Source organism: Podarcis muralis, chromosome 1, assembly GCF_964188315.1.
Source record: "Podarcis muralis chromosome 1, rPodMur119.hap1.1, whole genome shotgun sequence".
Taxonomy (NCBI): domain Eukaryota; kingdom Metazoa; phylum Chordata; class Lepidosauria; order Squamata; family Lacertidae; genus Podarcis; species Podarcis muralis.
The window spans coordinates 69,016,578-69,033,648 of NC_135655.1; the positions used below are offsets into that span (position 1 = coordinate 69,016,578).

At 40.8% G+C, this 17,071-nt stretch overlaps 1 protein-coding gene across 6 annotated transcripts in view; it reads left to right on the forward strand.

The window, feature by feature from the left end:
• Positions 1-17,071, forward strand: part of DENND2B (DENN domain containing 2B) — a 151,455-nt gene that overhangs the window by 110,538 nt on the left and 23,846 nt on the right. For all 6 annotated transcript variants that reach the window (XM_077930615.1, XM_077930618.1, XM_077930612.1 and 3 more), the window contains 7 exons: positions 1,325-1,540; positions 3,540-3,636; positions 4,892-4,936; positions 7,167-7,351; positions 8,774-8,883; positions 10,590-10,659; positions 16,890-16,967. In XM_077930615.1, the coding sequence (XP_077786741.1) occupies positions 1,325-1,540; positions 3,540-3,636; positions 4,892-4,936; positions 7,167-7,351; positions 8,774-8,883; positions 10,590-10,659; positions 16,890-16,967 (801 nt within the window). The remainder of the gene's footprint in view (positions 1-1,324; positions 1,541-3,539; positions 3,637-4,891; positions 4,937-7,166; positions 7,352-8,773; positions 8,884-10,589; positions 10,660-16,889; positions 16,968-17,071) is intronic.

The following is a 17,071-nucleotide window of genomic DNA, read 5'->3' on the forward strand; positions in this document are numbered from 1 at the left end:
GAGTGTAGGGTAGCTCCACTCTAAGGAAATGTTTTCCTGACAGCCAGTTTAGGATAAATATGAGTAAAGTGGGGGCACGATACAGGTTTATAAAATTATGCATGGTGTGACAAAAGTTGATAGAGGGAGGTTTTTCTTCCTCTTCCTCTTCCTCTTATAACACAACCTGGGGTCATGAGTGGTGGGAGATTATGACATACAAAAGGGAGTACGCTTCACAGAGAATTATTAATATATGTTTAGTGGGAGGGAAGAAAGACTCTGTATTGTCATATCTAAAAAGGAAGAGATGAAATATTATTCTAGCTGTGCAATCCTGACCATATTTACTGTGAAGTAAGCCCCACTGTGTTCAGTGGGATTTGTTTCCATGCAGGTGTTCATAGAACTGAAGCCTAGAGCAGTCAATTGCCAAGTACTGAGAGTTCTGTGGAAGACATCCCCAGTTAAAGATTGCAAGCCAAGAGAGTGATGGGACTAGAAGGGCTAATGTTCTGAGCTGGTATAAGGCAGCTCATTATACTAATGGCAGAATGTAGTCTTTTTCAATGAAAAGGGCAATTTTGTTTCTCTCACTAACAATCTCTCCTTATTTACTGTTCACTGAAGCTCATTTGAGGTCTTTCTGCTAATTATATTAAAAATTCAGCGAAGGCCCGGCATGGCTGGACTTTGCCGGAATAACTGTGTTTCTATTGGTGGAATTTGTTTTTCTTCCAAAATGATATTGTAGAGCTGGAAAAGGTGTGCAAAAAGGCAGCCAAAATGATCAGGGGGATAGAGTAACTCACAACAAATGAAGCTTACAATATTTGGAGGCTACTGAATTTTTTTAAAGGGTGGGGGGGTAAGGGTGAGCATGATAGAAGTGTGTAAAATTATGCATGGAGTAGAGAGAGTGGACAGACAGAAGTATTTCTCCATCAGTCAAAATCCTGGAGCCCAGAGTCATCCAGTTAAGCGAAATGGTAGGCAATTCAAGACTGACAAAAGTAAGTACTTCTTCATAAAGCACATAGTTAAACTATGGAAATCACTTCAACAGGATGTGATGATGGCCACCTACAGATGGCTTCAAAAAGGAACATAAGGCTATCAATGGGTACTAGACAAAATGGCTACACACCCTTTCCAAGATCAGAGGCAGGGTGCCCCTGAATACCTGTGCCTGGAGATTATGAGCAGGCGAGTACTACTGCTGTCATGTCCTGCTTATGGTCTTCTCATAGGCACCTGGTTGGCCAATGTATGAAACACAATGCTGGATTAGATAAGCCTTTGGTCTGATCCCACAGGGTCTTACTTTCTTATGCTTACTTCTTAGCTACCTTCAAAGCCCAGCAGCCAGTCACTAAGAATTGGAAACTGGTCAGAAAGGAGAAGCCATCGTGTACCACGGTTACCCAAGAGACACAGTCATGATGACATGCTGCTGCTGGCCCAGCTTGGCATTCCCTCCTCTCCATCCAGCCTGAATGAAGACAGTTTGAGTACTACCAGCGAACTTCTTTCCACACGCAGAGCCCGGAGGGTGCCAAAGGTAACTACTACGAATCGGTCATGATGTTGCTTTTTCTTACCCTTGGTGTAATATCCCCAATTCAGTACAAAATTAAGTATTGTTCCTGGAGGCAGTGTGCCCTTGAATGCCAGTTGCTGGGATTCACAACTGGACAAAGTGCTATTGCTCTCAGGTCGTGTTTTTCGTTTCCCCATAGTCCTGATCTAGCAGGGCTCTTCTTATGTTCTTACTGTGAGAGAGATTGGATCCTGTCTATCTATCTATATCTATATCTATATCTATATCTATATCTATATCTATATCTATATCTATATCTATATCTATATCTATATCTATATCTATATCTATCTATCTATCATCTATCTATCTATATCTATATTTATCATCTATCTATCTATCTATCATCTCTATCATCTATCTATCTATCTATCATCTATCATCTATCATCTATCTATCATCTATCTATCTATCTATCTATCTATCTATCTATCTATCATCTATCTATCTATCTATCTATCTATCTATCTATCATCTATCTATCTATCATCTATCTATATCTATCTATCTATCTATCATCTATGTATCAATCAATCATCTATCTATCTATCTATCTATCATCTATCTATCATCTATCTATCATCTATCTATATCTATCTATCTATCATCTATCATCTATCTATCTATCTATCTATCTATCATCTATCTATCTATCATCATCTATCTATCATCTATCTATCAATCAATCAATCAATCATCTATCTATCTATCTATCATCTATCTATCTATCTATCTATCATCTATCTATCTATCTATCTATCTATCTATCTATCTATCTATCTAATCTATCATCTATCTATCTATCTATCTATCATCTATCTATCATCTATCTATCTATCTATCTATCTATCTATCTATCTATCTATCTATCTATCTATCTATCTATATCTATCATCTATCTATCATCTATCTATATCTATCATCTATCTATCTATCTATCATCTATCTATCTATCATCTATCTATCATCTATCTATCTATCTATCATCTATATCTATCTATATACACAACAATGCATGTTGGAATACCTGGGTTGTGGGGGGTGGGAAAGTCCCTGAGCTTTTTTTTTGTGCTGCAGCAACCAACTTCAAACTGAAAGGTAAAAGCACTAAAACCGCCATTGCTTACACATGTGGTGTAAAGCACATGTATATCCATGTAACACCTGCCGTGGCCATGTGGCCTTCTAGCTCTCAATAAAGGGAAAACAACTGCATGAAATATCCACAAAGACACCTGAGTTATGTTGCTGGCACAGTGGGTGTCTGCCTTCACCACTCCATTTCTGGAAAAGACTTTTTAGGTGCATGTGTGGAAAGGGGCGATTACACGCTTTCCCTTAATCACTGCAAAGTGGTGCATTGCTCTGTTTTGCTTAAATTATAATGTGAGTAGCAGTTGACCTGATGCTATTTATAATCCATGGTTTGTGCCTAAAGTTTTTTGTTTTTGTTTTTCATGGTGGTTCCCAAGGAAATCGCCACTGATCCAACTTGGGTCCTATTGTTTATATCTGTGCAATTCAGATAGCTGCGTCATGGCAGATTTGAAACAAGCCTCAATTAAAGTTAAGCTCTTGCAACTTGGTAAAAAACTTACAAATCTAAGAAGGAGACGGAATAATTATCTGGTAGTATGAGCAGTTAGAATGAACAATAGCATATTTATTTATAATGGTAAATGTAGCATTTTCCTTATATGTTTAACTCTTTCCTGTGCAGTTGTGTTTAGTACATTCTTAACAGAACTTCCCCTCCCTCTCTTCTCCCTGTTCTGGGTTTCTCCCAAACCATTTGGAGCAGATTTGGAGAGGGCAGAGGGTGTGCTGAGAGGAGGGGAGGTGCTAACACATCCTGTGCATTGCATGCTGCCCTCACCCACACACCTTTTTTATTCTCCATCCTTATTAGAGTTCAAGTGCTGATTTGATGGAGGCTAATGGTTCTCCTCTTCTTTTACAGCTCGTACAAAGAATCAATTCTATCTATAGTGCAAAGAGAGGGAAAAAAAGATTGAAGAAGCTTTCAATGTCCAATATTGAAACAGCATCACTGAGAGGTATATCAGCACCCATCTTTTATTACAGAAGTCACTTTTACACTGATATATTGTATAATAAATAAACAGATAAAGCTGCATGGTCAGGTGCTTGTTCCTAAGCACAAACTAGGGAATTGCAGCCAATTAGGGGCCTCTGGTGTGCATCCGTCAGCATTTAGGAATGCCCATCTGCCTTTCACATTTTGCACATTTAGTGCAAGAGATACTAGGGAAATGTGGCCATAGCTGCAGCAAACCTGATTGCTATATAAAGTGTGAAGCGGCTCTCAATGTTTCCTGGAAGGTGCCAGCTAATTTCTGCAGAACTGAAGTGCCCAAATGTGCTCATGGTGAAGCCACATCGGCCATTGATTTATTTCTGTCAACTTGTTGCATATGCAACAATGTGAAAGTAAAACCAATTAATAAAACTGGATCCTGTGTGCATATTCTTTCTTTTAACATTTGCTATGGTCTGTGCATCTCATGTGCATCTTTGTATGTGCATGTGATCTTGTATGCCAGTGTGTATGTGCCAGTGTAGCAGAAGTAATGAGAGTTCCTGATGTTCCTGCCCTATGAGATGTACCACTCCAACACCAAGACATGAAAACATAGAGGGCTTAGGAAGTTGTCTTGTACTAAGTGAAGCCATTGGTCCACTCACATTGACTGGCAGCAGCAATCCAGGGTTTCAGGCAGGGTGCAGCGTAGGGAGATGTGGGAGACTGAACCTGGGACCTTCTGCATATAACGCAGATGCCTTTCCGCTGGCCTATGGCCCTTCCCTTATATCTAGATCTGAACTTAGCCTTGCTACTGCTTGCTGCTGGCTCAGTTATAGCTGCTCTCTGCCCTTGACACATAGCTGTTGGCCTGCTTAAGAGCAGCCACATGCTGTGAATGCGTCGCCAGCCTAGCTACCAGTATGCCCAGTTACCCAAGTGGGCATTCGTTACAGAATTAATTCATGTTATTCATACAGATTACTTAAGCTTTTAAAGTGTCCCCCTTGACTTCTCTGAGGTGTTACAATCTCTTTTCAGTAAAAAGAATTTGAATGGGAAAGTGTCAAACTAGTTTTCAAAATGCTTCCTCAAGCAACCTGGAAATTACTTTTTTCTTAAAGATTTCCATAATCATGAAACATCGCTTGACCATGTATTTTCATTGCAGGACATAAGGACACACATTATTTTTATTATTATTTTGCTAACTTTAAGGGCAAACCTGAAGTTTCCTTCTGATAATAGAATCCTTCTCTCTCTTTCAGATGAAAATAGTGAGAGTGAGAGTGATTCAGATGACAGGTTTAAAGGTGAGAGGCTCAGCATTCCTTATCTACTAGCTGCTGTACAATCCAATGAAATTAAATGGGAGACAAGGTGATAGAACTACAGCTCCCCCTTACCACATCCCATTTCATCTCTGACAGCAGAGGCACGTGAGGGTGGCAATGGAGCAGCAGTGGCATGCGATCAGGGGTCAGCAAACTTTTTCAGCAGGGGGCCGGTCCACTGTCCCTCAGACCTTGGGGGGGGGGGGGGGTGGACTATATATTTTTTTGGGGGGGGTGAACGAATTCCTATGCCTCACAAATAACCCAGAGATGCATTTTAAATAAAAGGACACATTCTATTCATGTAAAAACACGCTGATTTCTGGACCATCCGCGGGCTGGATTTAGAAGGCAATTGGGCCGGATCCGGCCCCCGGGCCTTAGTTTGCCTACCCATGCCGCTAGGTGCTGGCAGCACTGTGTTCACTTGGATGGGACAGGGTGGCAGCAAGGTCAGGGAATGGCAGCAGCATTCTTTAGGTGCATCCTGGCTGTTACTGCCAACTTGGAGCTCTCCGGACTTTGCTGTTGCCCTAGTCCTCCTTTTGCTGCTGGCTGAGCATCATCATAAACGATGCTGCTGGTCTCTGAGGGTCTGCTGAGCCTAAGAATTGGCCTTTGGAGAGGTACAGTGGGGGTGCAGTAAGGAAGAAGCTGTTTCATTGTCCTTGGGATGTTTTCATTTGACTAAAGTAATTATTCTCATGCAAGGCCTTGTATCAAGGATTGGTAGCCTCCAGCCTTCCATGATAGTCTTGAACTCTAACTCCTGTCATTCCTGACCATTGGCCATGCTAGCCGAGGATGATGGGAGTTCGAGCCCAACAGCATCTGTAGGGCCACGGGTTTCCCAATCCCTGCATTTAGCCAATAAGAATATAATAAGTGGTGGTCATTGTGATGGACAATTGTAACACTACTTTTCCTAAATGCTTAAAGCACTTTGTAGATATGTTATATCAGTAATCATTATCTATAGCAAGCCTATATAATATGCCAGTACTGTCATCATCCTATTATAGATTGGCGGCAGTAGGCATTTAAGGTGAAAGCTACCCAATACAGTTCTTCCCAGCTTGGAGCACCTGCTCAGAACCAGCATTTTCTGCAGCTTATCTTCTTTTTACAGTTTTTTTTTAACATGGAGCAAATTAATTAAGGTGCACTAAATGCAAAGCTTCATATAAAGGAATGGTTTTTTAAAAAAATAAGAAGAAATATGCAGGATATGACTATCACTTAAAAATCCTTTAAAGACAGTAATAATAATGATGATGAAATGATTGTGAAATTGCTGGGCACAGTTTCTCTTCTCCTTAGTCGTCTTTGCTGCTTTTGCTTTCTAGCAGTCTGGTGCATCTCAGTCTTTGTCTGGCCAGTAAATCTGTTTTTAAGGACTTATTTCCCAGCTAGTGCCAGAATCTGCTTTTATTCCAGTGAATTCCCTGGCTTTAGGTTGATACAGATTACTGTGGTATTCTGAGGTGCAGCAGAAACGGATGGGTGAAACTGCAGCTTGTTGCTGCTCCTTCTGTGGGGCCTTAAATTTAGTATTATATATTTGTTGTTGTATTTTTACCAAAAGGTAATGCTCTGATATTACCTGGGGGCATTCACTCCAAGAGGAGCTTCCTTTATTTCTGCTTTTTAAAAAGCAATGCTATCATCAGTCTAGTCCCTGATCTAGATTGGGACCACATTGCAGGGGGCAAAGGGTTAAATGTCTCCCTAATACACACCCTCATTCAAATCAGCCCCCCCCCCATATCTACATGGGGGGAGAAGAGAGAAGGGAAAGTTTTGTTGTGCAAGCAGAAGTCCTTGTGTAGGGCTTCCGCTGCCAGGAATCCTTAGTTGAATCTCACCCAGAGGACTTTATCACATCAAGGTTGAAACATATTTGGCAACACAGACCTGATTCTAAAGTGATGTGAGAAGCTATGTTATGTATACTTGTTTGTTAATAAAGTATAGGGATCCTTACGGTTTACAGCCTGTTGCATTTGATGCTGTGCAGTCAGCTGACTTCGTAAAGCTTGAGTAAGTTGTATTCCACAAGTTTCTTTTCAAGAACTTTTATCGCTTCTGTATTTGAAAAGACTTTCATTTATGTAGGAAATAAAGACATGCAGAATTAAAAGGGAACGTACTTGGGCTTAGCATCTCAGAAGCTGCCAAGTAATACTTCTTGCTTCTTTTCTAATATTAGCTCACACCCAGCGTCTTGTCCACATCCAGTCAATGCTGAAGAGAGCTCCTAGTTACCGGACTTTGGAACTGGAGCTGATTGAATGGCAGGAACGTGAACTGTTTGAGTATTTTGTGGTAGTTTCTCTTAAGAAGAAGCCCTCTAAAAATACTTACCTCCCTGAAGTCACATATCAGTTTCCAAAGGTAAAACAACTTTATTGGATTGCCGTCATTATTGTTATTGTAGCTGTTGACTGCTATTGTAGCATATATGGGACACTGTTAGGTACATGCATAACTTAAAAATAGACGCATGTCCAATTTTAAGAAATGTTAGTATAGATGGGTGGACATTATTATTTTATATTTCACATTAAATTTATATAGTCGTCCATCAATAAATGTTTTCTAGGTGGTTTACAAACAAAATTTAAAATGATGCCAGTTTTTATTGCCCTTGTTTATGTTGTGGATGTTTTGACGAGACTTTTTATTGAAATGGTACCACTGCTGTGATATTTTGTTTTTTTCTAAACTGCTGTGAGGTCATATTTTCAAACAAAGGGCAGCCTAGAAATGATTTTAAGGAAGTAGGTAGGTAGGTAGGTAAGTAAGTAAGTAAGTAAATAGGGTGGCTGCATTCACACAATGTGGCAAACTATAGTAAATGGTTTTTCTGTGAACATGGGAGATCGCTTCACTCCTCTCTTAGCACAAGCTGAAATAACGAATTGCAATCCCTGGCTCAATGTTATGGGAGAATGTAACACACTATAGATAGTACAGATGTGTTCACGGTGATGGTGTTACAGCTTGATCTAGGGAAGAAGGAATTGCCACAGTTCCTTTCTATTCTGTAGAAATCGTTCTGCCCTCAGGATAGGATTTTGGGAGTGTGTAGAGCCCCATGGTAGGGAGTCAGCAGCGTGGAACTCCTTTGCAATAGGCATCACTTTCACTTGTCCTTTCATTGGATACAACCCACTGACTTTTTCTCAAAATTGGCCTATTGAAATGAATAGCCTCGATAAACTTAGGCTTATTAATATCACGGGGTTTACTCTTAGTTGAATACAATCCATAAAGTCAGTCTTCTCAGTGTTTGTAGTTTTCTTTGCCTAGAGTCAAGATCTCATAAGGCTAATGGGATCAGGCAAAGACAATAATGGAACAGCAGCAACAAAAGCAGGATCCTGAGTGGGTTTCTGTGATTGTGTGGAGGAGAAAGATATCAATGAGGCTCTGATATCAATAATAATAATGCACAGCTTATCTATTTTGTCATTTGTCTTCTCTTGAAGCAAAAAGGCAGTAGTTTAAATTCAAAAGGCACATTTTTGCCTTTCTGCATATGTTTCTGTACCAAGTAATATATATATGGCTTTGGGGGATAAAATATAATTTTCTCATTTAGTTAATTGGTTGAGTCACAGCTCAATCCTTAACCATGCCTACTTAAAAGTAAGCCCTATTGGGTTCAATGGGGCTTGCTCTCCCAGGTAAGGAGGGTTTCGGATTGCATCCTTAATAGATGTTTGTAGAAGGATAGCTATTCCCTGTGTTGATTTAAAAAGCCTGATTTGAGTCTGTTCTGGACTCTGCTGATGTTGACTTATTCAACCACAGCTAGAAAGACCCACAAAGCAAGTTCGCGAAGCAGAAGAACGTCTCAAGGCCATCCCACAGTTCTGCTTCCCAGATGCCAAGGACTGGAACCCAGTGTCAGAATACAACAGGTAAACTATCCTGCTGATAGTTAGAAGACTGGATTCATGGATTGACAAAACACACATAAATCTGTGCCCTTTGCTTGTTGTTGAATGTAGATGACATTTTTTTCTCCTTTGGAACTCTAGTTATGTTCTGCTGGTGCACCACACCTAGTCCTTGCCTCTTTTTGCTGCTCCTGCTAATGCCCTTTGCACAGTATTGAGGAAGATAATCAGTGAAATTGCTCATAGCAGTTTGATTACTGGCCTTTCTGGGCTCTCTGGGGTTAGAGAAGGGAGAGCTCACTTCTGAGTAGCACTAAAGCCCTGTTTAGGTTTTCTGTTACCAAGTAGAGCAGCGGTGGCTAACCCACAGCTCAGGGAGTGTGATCTGGCTGCTCAATCTCTCTCTCGTGCTCTCTTTCTCTCCATCTCTCCACCCTAATACCCAATGAGTTTGGCAATGGCACCAAAAAAGAGAAAAACGATCAAGCAGACATAGCATTGGGGTGGGCACAGCCTTGCACTCTAATGGAGATGCAAATTGCCCCTCTCCAACACATCAAATGGATAATTTTGTGAGCAGATGGCTATAACTTATGGCCTTGGAGTGCTGCATAACAACTTCCTAGGAGGAAGGGCATGGTAGGCCTTGGAAAAGAAGGGCTGCCATGACAGAAAAGGGGAAGTGATTGGCCTCTAGCTACCCTGTACCCTGCTGTGGCTGCTCCCACTACCACTGCTGATGTCTGGGCAATGAGTGGCGGCAGGCGGGGGTGGGTGGCTAGAGGGATAGATCTCTCTGCTCCCTTCTCCCTGGTGCTATTACCACTGGCCATACAAGTAACAGAAAGTGGGGAATGGCAGAGAGGAGGAAGCAGTTTCAGAATATGTGTTTTGGGGGAGGGATGGTGGAGAGGAAAGCCAGGGTTCCTTCTCCTTCTTCAGATCAGATTTTAATTTGAGCTGGAGGAGAGTTTGGGCCTTTTAAAGCTTGCCTCTCCTTTGAGGTGAGCTTTTGCAAGCTCCCAAAGACATTCTCTGAGCCTGGCTTGAGGGAGCTTTGCAACCATCTCTTGTTCAGTTTTGTGTAGTTCTGATAGCAGTCAGACAGCTAAGAACAGAACAAGAGATGTCAGTCTTTGGGAAGATTTTTCTGCTCACCTCAAAGTCTCCATACTTAAAGAAATAGCTCTCAGCCTAACCTACCGAACAAGCTTGTGAGGATAAAATGGGATGGAGGGAACTATGTATGCTGACATGAAGTCCTTGGAGGAAAAGTGGGATATGAATGAAATAAATGGAAAGGGAGGCTCCAGCTTGAAATAGCTGAATTGGAATTCATTGGTTAATTTGAATATATTCCATTCAGACTTAATTGGATCGGTGTGTTTCTTTCCTCCTACAGCATAAGCTACTGTGTAAACCATATGCTAGCTGACCACTATAAGTGGAGTACTCTGTCTTACAACTGTGAGGCAAAAGAAACCAACCAATTTCACAATAGAATATCTGGTTCTCCATTGCTTCTTGTGTTATGTAATCATTTACACATGGATAGAATGAGTACAAATCCTTTGGTTAGTCTCAAAGCCTCACCAAGACTATGAGATAAAACCACAAGATTTATCTGTCTGGAAGATATCTCAAAACATGTCAAAATATTAATCGAAAGGAATCTTAACACCTGCTTTTTGGCAGCACAATAACATCTGTGGTAATCTTTGTTACAGTGAAACATTCTCTTTTATGCTGACGGGAGAAGATGGCAGCAGAAGGTTTGGTTACTGCAGAAGATTACTAGTAAGTACATCAACTTTTTTCAATGTACACTATGCTAAGAATGTGACATATTATGAGAGCTGAATGTGTCACTTTTGGGGCTGCAGACAAATGCAAGAAGAAAATTAATCTCTTGTGGTCTTAAGGGAAATAGAGCTTTTTCTATAGAAAATCAAATCAAATCCATGTTCTTATTCCAGGGAATCTAGGAGTTACTGTATTTTACATGTTTCAGTGTTTGTGGCAGGGAATTCCATTTTTTTAAACTAAGCCCACTCTCAATTGTTTATTCTACTTGGAAAATTCATACCTACCTACTTCCAAATTGGGCATTTCCAGAGAAGAGCTTACTAGAAGTAAAACAGGATGTATCTGATAGAAATGTTACCGGTTATGAAGAGGATACAGAGCTACTGGCACTCATGACAGTTGATTCTTTCCCCATGGTGATCCCATGAGTACATTTGGACTAGCACTACTAGTTAGTATTAGCTGCAGAGTGCATACTGGACTACAGATGCCTTGCACATCAGCAAACTAATGTACAGGCCACTAGAACTGCTAAAGGGCCTATTGCCTCACTCTTTCCAGGCACAGGTCCGCACTTAAAAGCTCCCTGTCCAAGTGTTTTTTTGTTTGTTTTTGTTTTGCCCCAGAGCTTTCCCTGAAAAAAACTGCTCTTTAATGCTCAGTTGCAGCAAATGTCAATTCAATGTCAGTTAAGGGTTTCTGTGGATTGCTGTTTGTTCCGATTGAACTTTAAAGAGCAGATTTTTATGGGGAAAGCTCTGGAGAGAGAGAGAAAAGGGCACATAGAAACAGAGATTTAAAGCACAGGCTGTCCCTGGAAGGAGTGGAGGAAAGCCAAGTGTGGATAAGCCCAAAGCTAACATTGGGGAACTGCTTTTTCTACCTACGTTTTATTGCTTCCTATCCCACTCATATGTTTTTAATGAGATTGTGTTGTAGTGCCAAACAGAGGCCAGTAAGCTGCATTTTCTCATGCTCTGCCCATCTTCCCTTTTGTAGACATTACATTATTGGGAAACTGGGTCAAGGTCATTCTTTGATTTCCACCCATGGCCAATTTAGATATGGTGGTAGAGGATCTATGTGCTTAAACACAGGTCTGCCCCCAGACACACAGAAATGGGTTATGCAGGCTCTAGTTTTAATAGCAAGAAGATGCATACAGGAAAGGAGTGCTGAACACCCCTGTCCCTGGTTGTCACTTACCTTTCTGCATCCCATCTCCCAACCACCTTTCTAGCAGTTAAGGATGCTTCTACTATTAGAGTTTCACTAGGGAGTAAAACACACGTGGGAATAAAATGTAGGGGGGTAATATAGAAGCAAGGGAAGATATAGTACCCCTCATCTGTAGTCTCCTTTTGCACTCACTCCCCATGATTGGGGCAGATCCATGATTAGGCACCTAGTATTTCTGCTATCATGTCTCCTGAGGCCATTGCTAGCTGTAGTAATATTATCTATAGCAGTTTCTGGCATGTACAGTATAGTGAGGCAATCCATGCATGAGAATCTGTTCCTGAATGTGGATTACACCTTGCTGAATTGAGGATGATCAAATGCAACCATTCATATAATGAAAGCCTCTGCCCACTTTATGTTTTCTCCATGAGATTGATGCTCATGACAGAAATAGCATGTATTTTTGAAATACTTTAATTGATGTGGCAAGTTGTTTTACTTGGGGAGTTTTTTAATTGCAGGGACATGAATCAGGGAGCCAATATGGCAATTCCCCTGTCTGTGAGACAATGATGATAGTAAATAATCAACAATAACAGAATATTAGGAATAAAAGGAGGCATGTGACCAGAAATAGGAAAAATATGATATATGACAACCAAAGGTCAACATTACTTTTGACCGCTTACTCTGTGCTGACACTGCAACACTGACTTTGGCTTTGGTTCAAACAAGTACAGTGGTACCTTGGTTCTCAAACGCCTTGGTACACAAAAAACTTGGAACCCAAACACTGCAAACCCGGAAGTAAGTGTTCTGGTTTGCGAACTTTTTTCGGAAGCCGAATGTACTCTGTTTTGAGTTTTTATGTATTGATTTGAGTGCCACACTTCCGTTTTGAGTGCCACACTTCGGATTTGAGTGCCACACTTCCGATTTGAGTGTTATGCTTCCGATTTGATTGCCACACTTCCGTTTTGAGTGTTACACTGAGGTCTGTCTGTTTTTGCTATTTATTTTGCATTTTTGTTTTTGCGGCTTTTTTTGTTTTGTTTTTGTGACTGTGTGGAACCCAGTTCAGCTACTGATTGATTGATTGATTGATTGATTGTGTGATTGCAGTACACTGTTTATTGCTTTCATTTTATGGATCAGTAGTCTCGTTAGATAGTAAAATTAATGTTAAATTGCTGTTTTAGGGGTTGTTTTTAAAAGTCTGGAATGGAATAATCCATTTTGCATTACTTTCTATGGGAAAGTGTGCCTTGGTTTTGGAACGCTTTGGTTTTCAAACAGACTTCCGGAATGGATTAAGTTTGAGAGCCAAGGTACCACTGTAATTTGTAAGGGAGCAGCACATTAAGATGGAACCTTGTTTTGGAGAAGCAGATACTCCCACTTCTGAAGGGACTACCTGCTGTTAGATTTTTCTTTTCTTTTTTAGAAAGCTTAACTTTTCAGCAGCGGGTGCTGCTGATGGCCTGGGTTGGATGGTGGAGAGGAAGATACCAAAGAATATCCTGGCAGGATAGCTGGTACTCCTGTTTGATTGCTTTGAGGATGGAAAAGGGTTGGGTGTGCAAAACTCCAGACCTTGTAAATCATCTGCATAGCACATGCAACACAACCCTGACTTACAGAACACTGACTTTACTGTTCAGAAAAACCTTTTAAAAAGCTGTAATCTAAAGTAATGTTGATAGTGTGGGACAGGATCTCCTGGCACTGTCAGATGCTGCTTCCAGTCCAGTTTTGGCTTAAATATTGTGATTGTTTCATTTTCAAAACAATAAAGTTGGACAAGTACAGTTGTCAGGCTTCCACGACTATTAATATGTACAGTGTGTTCACATTACATTGCTACATCCACAGTTTCTTTCACTTAAATAAGCATTATAAGTGCATTTTGATCACTGGCATTAATGTCTTCCATAAACTGAAGTTTGAATTCTAGATGTCACCCTTTGGGATTATTAGAAATTACATTCAAATGCCCTTATATATGGCTAAATCTGAAACTCTTTTATCAGAACTCCTATGTTGATATTCAAAAGGAGTGGGAAGTAATTCACTGATGGACGAAAATTGAAAACAGTGGCAAACATCACCTAAGAGCTATTCCTAAGTGTTTTGAGGCCCAAATAAGCCTTTTGTTCTCTTTTCAGAGCTCTGTATTATAGATGTGTATGCTAGGCTGACAACCTTTAGTCTTCTTGAATACTTGGGGAGATTTGTTTTTTAAGACTGCCTTCAGACTCACAAATCTGCAGTGAGGTTGAGGTTCACAGGGAGACGAAACTGGCTTTGATGATAGGTAATTTCTGATCTGTACAATTTTGCATAACAGCCAGTAGCACTGAGACAACCTGCTCCTGGTGCATTTAGTCAATGGTGGACCTTGGGGCCTCAAATTTCAGCGATGCCCTGTGTAACACCAAAAAACCAGAACTCTCCTTGCTTCGCATCTTCCATTCTACATCGTAGCTGCAGTGTCCCCGAGGCTCAGTGCCGAGGGCAACCAAGCCAGTGGTGCTCCCCTAAATCCACCTCTGATTTACCCATTCATATAGACTGAAGTTGGGGAACCTGTGACCCTCCTGGTATTGCTTGATTCCATCTTCCACTAATCAAAACACACACACACACACGGTCTAATGGAAAATAAACAGGAATCTTTAAAATTCGAGCTATTACTTAAAATTGCACGCTACAGTATATTAGAAAACAATTTCAAAATTCAATGATTTTTATTTCAAATGTGAATACTGCCACAAATGTAAAAAGCTTTGTACTAACACTGGGGCTTTTTTCATAATTAGAGGTTTGAAGGAAATTGAAAGGTTATCCAGTTTGGTGCATGCGCACACCAGTGAAAGAGTTGATAGAAAGAAGAGTTCCAGCCACTTAAAAACTTTCCACCTCTGAGGGGCTCCATTTTTATTGCTGCGATCTGTTAGCACAAAGGGAGTCACTGCTGCTGGTAAAAAGAAAAGGGAAATCTGAAATAAAGGACATGAAGCAAGAGAGGTTTGGAAAGTGAAGATGCTCAATGTTTTTTTTAAAACTTGGTGACACTGTAGCCTTTAAGGGTTATTAAAAAAGCAGCAAAAAAAAACCCCAGGAGTAATATTTCACAAGGCCGGAGCTTTTGACTAAACTGTGAGCCGTTATTGTTCCTGCTATTATATATGACCCAGGAATGCAGTGTTTTTACTGGCAGCCAGCAAGACAGCTTTTAGCTGGTAGCTGTCCAGGACGCCTGGCATGGCTACAGCATTCCTGCAGATTTGACACAATGATTTTAACCCAAATCCCACATGCTAGATATAATCACTTGATGCTTTTAGAAGGCGTTTTTATACCTAATATGGACAAAGAAGGATTCTGCCTTTTCAGAAATGTGACGTCTGCTGAGCAGCAGGTCTTGATCCAGAAATAGACTCATCTGTGTTCACTTAACTGCACTGCATCTTCACGATTTTAACTGCAGAAGCACACGCACCTGCTGACCAGCCCAGTCATTCTCTGATTAGAACATTAATCTGCAGTTTCCTGTGACTTGTGCGCAAACAGCTCAACAGCAAAGCGTTAACTGCAGAAAATATTTTGAAAGCCTCATAAAAATAGGGTTAACAACCAGGATTTTTAAATGTTGCCATCTCCTTTGGTTTGATTGGAAATGGAAGGAGCTAGCGTACCTTAGGTACACAGAATTGGCACTGCTGTTTTGCCCTTAATATGGAGCATGTGCTCACACCATCAGCACAACTGCTAATTAACTGCCTTTTAACACTCATAATGAGGGAATGTCTACATGATTATGGAGGACACTGTCAAACCACCTAGGTCATTGCTGGTTTCCTGATTGCTTTCTATTTGCAAGGCACCCGATGGATGTAGTAAGCAAACTCATGTGGGAAGATTTGTGATGGCCAAGGCCAGTCCTACTATCAGGCAGAGTGAGGTGTAACCACCTCAGGCCCTAGGTACTGGCAGCACTTTTTCCAACCATGAAGTTGTTACAGTAAGTGCCACACTTAAATTTTTTTTTTTTAAATTAAAAGTTTTATTGGTTTACAACAGTTACGTGCATTGTCTCTTTTTTCAGATTGTGAAGTCCTTTCTAGAAATCAGTTACATTTGATATGGGACATTAGTATTGTATACAGCATAGGGTTGGGTAAGAAAGGGGGGGAGAGGTGTGATGAAACTTATGTTCTTTTATATAGTGTGCATGTGGGGTTTTTTTTTGTCAGCATCAACTGGGTAGGTTCTCTTTCTATTCACTTATTAAATTTCCTTGGTAGTGAGAGGGATTGGGGGTGGGCAAAGTGTGAAGTGCCACACTTTTTAACAACAACAAAAAGATGTGCCGCTACTGCGTACCCTTGAATACTCCCTGAAAAAAGGCACTGGGTACTGGAATGGGAGCAGCAGCAACATTACTTGATTGTCTGTATACTGACCCCTGCCCCAGCCAATCATTCATCTTTGTTGCCACATAGCCTTACCTTGGCCCCATAATCTAGCCTGAGGCCTTGGGTGCTGTGGAAGACGCTATTCTGTTGACAGGATTCAACTGCCAGTCAGCTTGGCTTCAGTACATGGAATACAGCACCATCTTGTCCTTCATCTCAGGCAGCAAAATGTATTGGGCTGGCCCTGGTGGTCGCATTCTCAATGGTCCTCACTCCCAACTTTTCTCATAAGTGATCTTGGTGGCTTCAGTTCATATACGATAGGAAAAGGACATCAATGGCAAAAATTCTAAATGTGCTGGAGGTTTCTTTAAAATAAAACAAAACTTTGATTTGGTATGATGATGGGGAAGTATGTCCATTGCACAGCAGTTGCCAGAATGGATAAATGTATCTTGAGGTTCCAGCCTTTGGGAAAAGAATAAGGTGATTTCCCAACAGTTTGACCACTTTGGTGATGAAAGGAAAGATTCATGTTTAGAATAGTGGCCAATGGCACAATCATATCAGTGGCTTAAAATGCAATTAAACCTGCTTTCTTTCTTTTACTATTGTTGTCAGCCAAGTGGAAAAGGTCCACGCCTACCTGAAGTATATTGTGTGATCAGCCGCCTGGGTTGCTTTGACTTATTTTCCAAGGTAAGCTGGAGGTTTTTTTAAGCACTGCTGTTGGATTAGCTGCTCACAGAAAACTTTCACACTTAATGAGTCAAGAAGAGGAATTTTTTGTTTGATTGGCGATA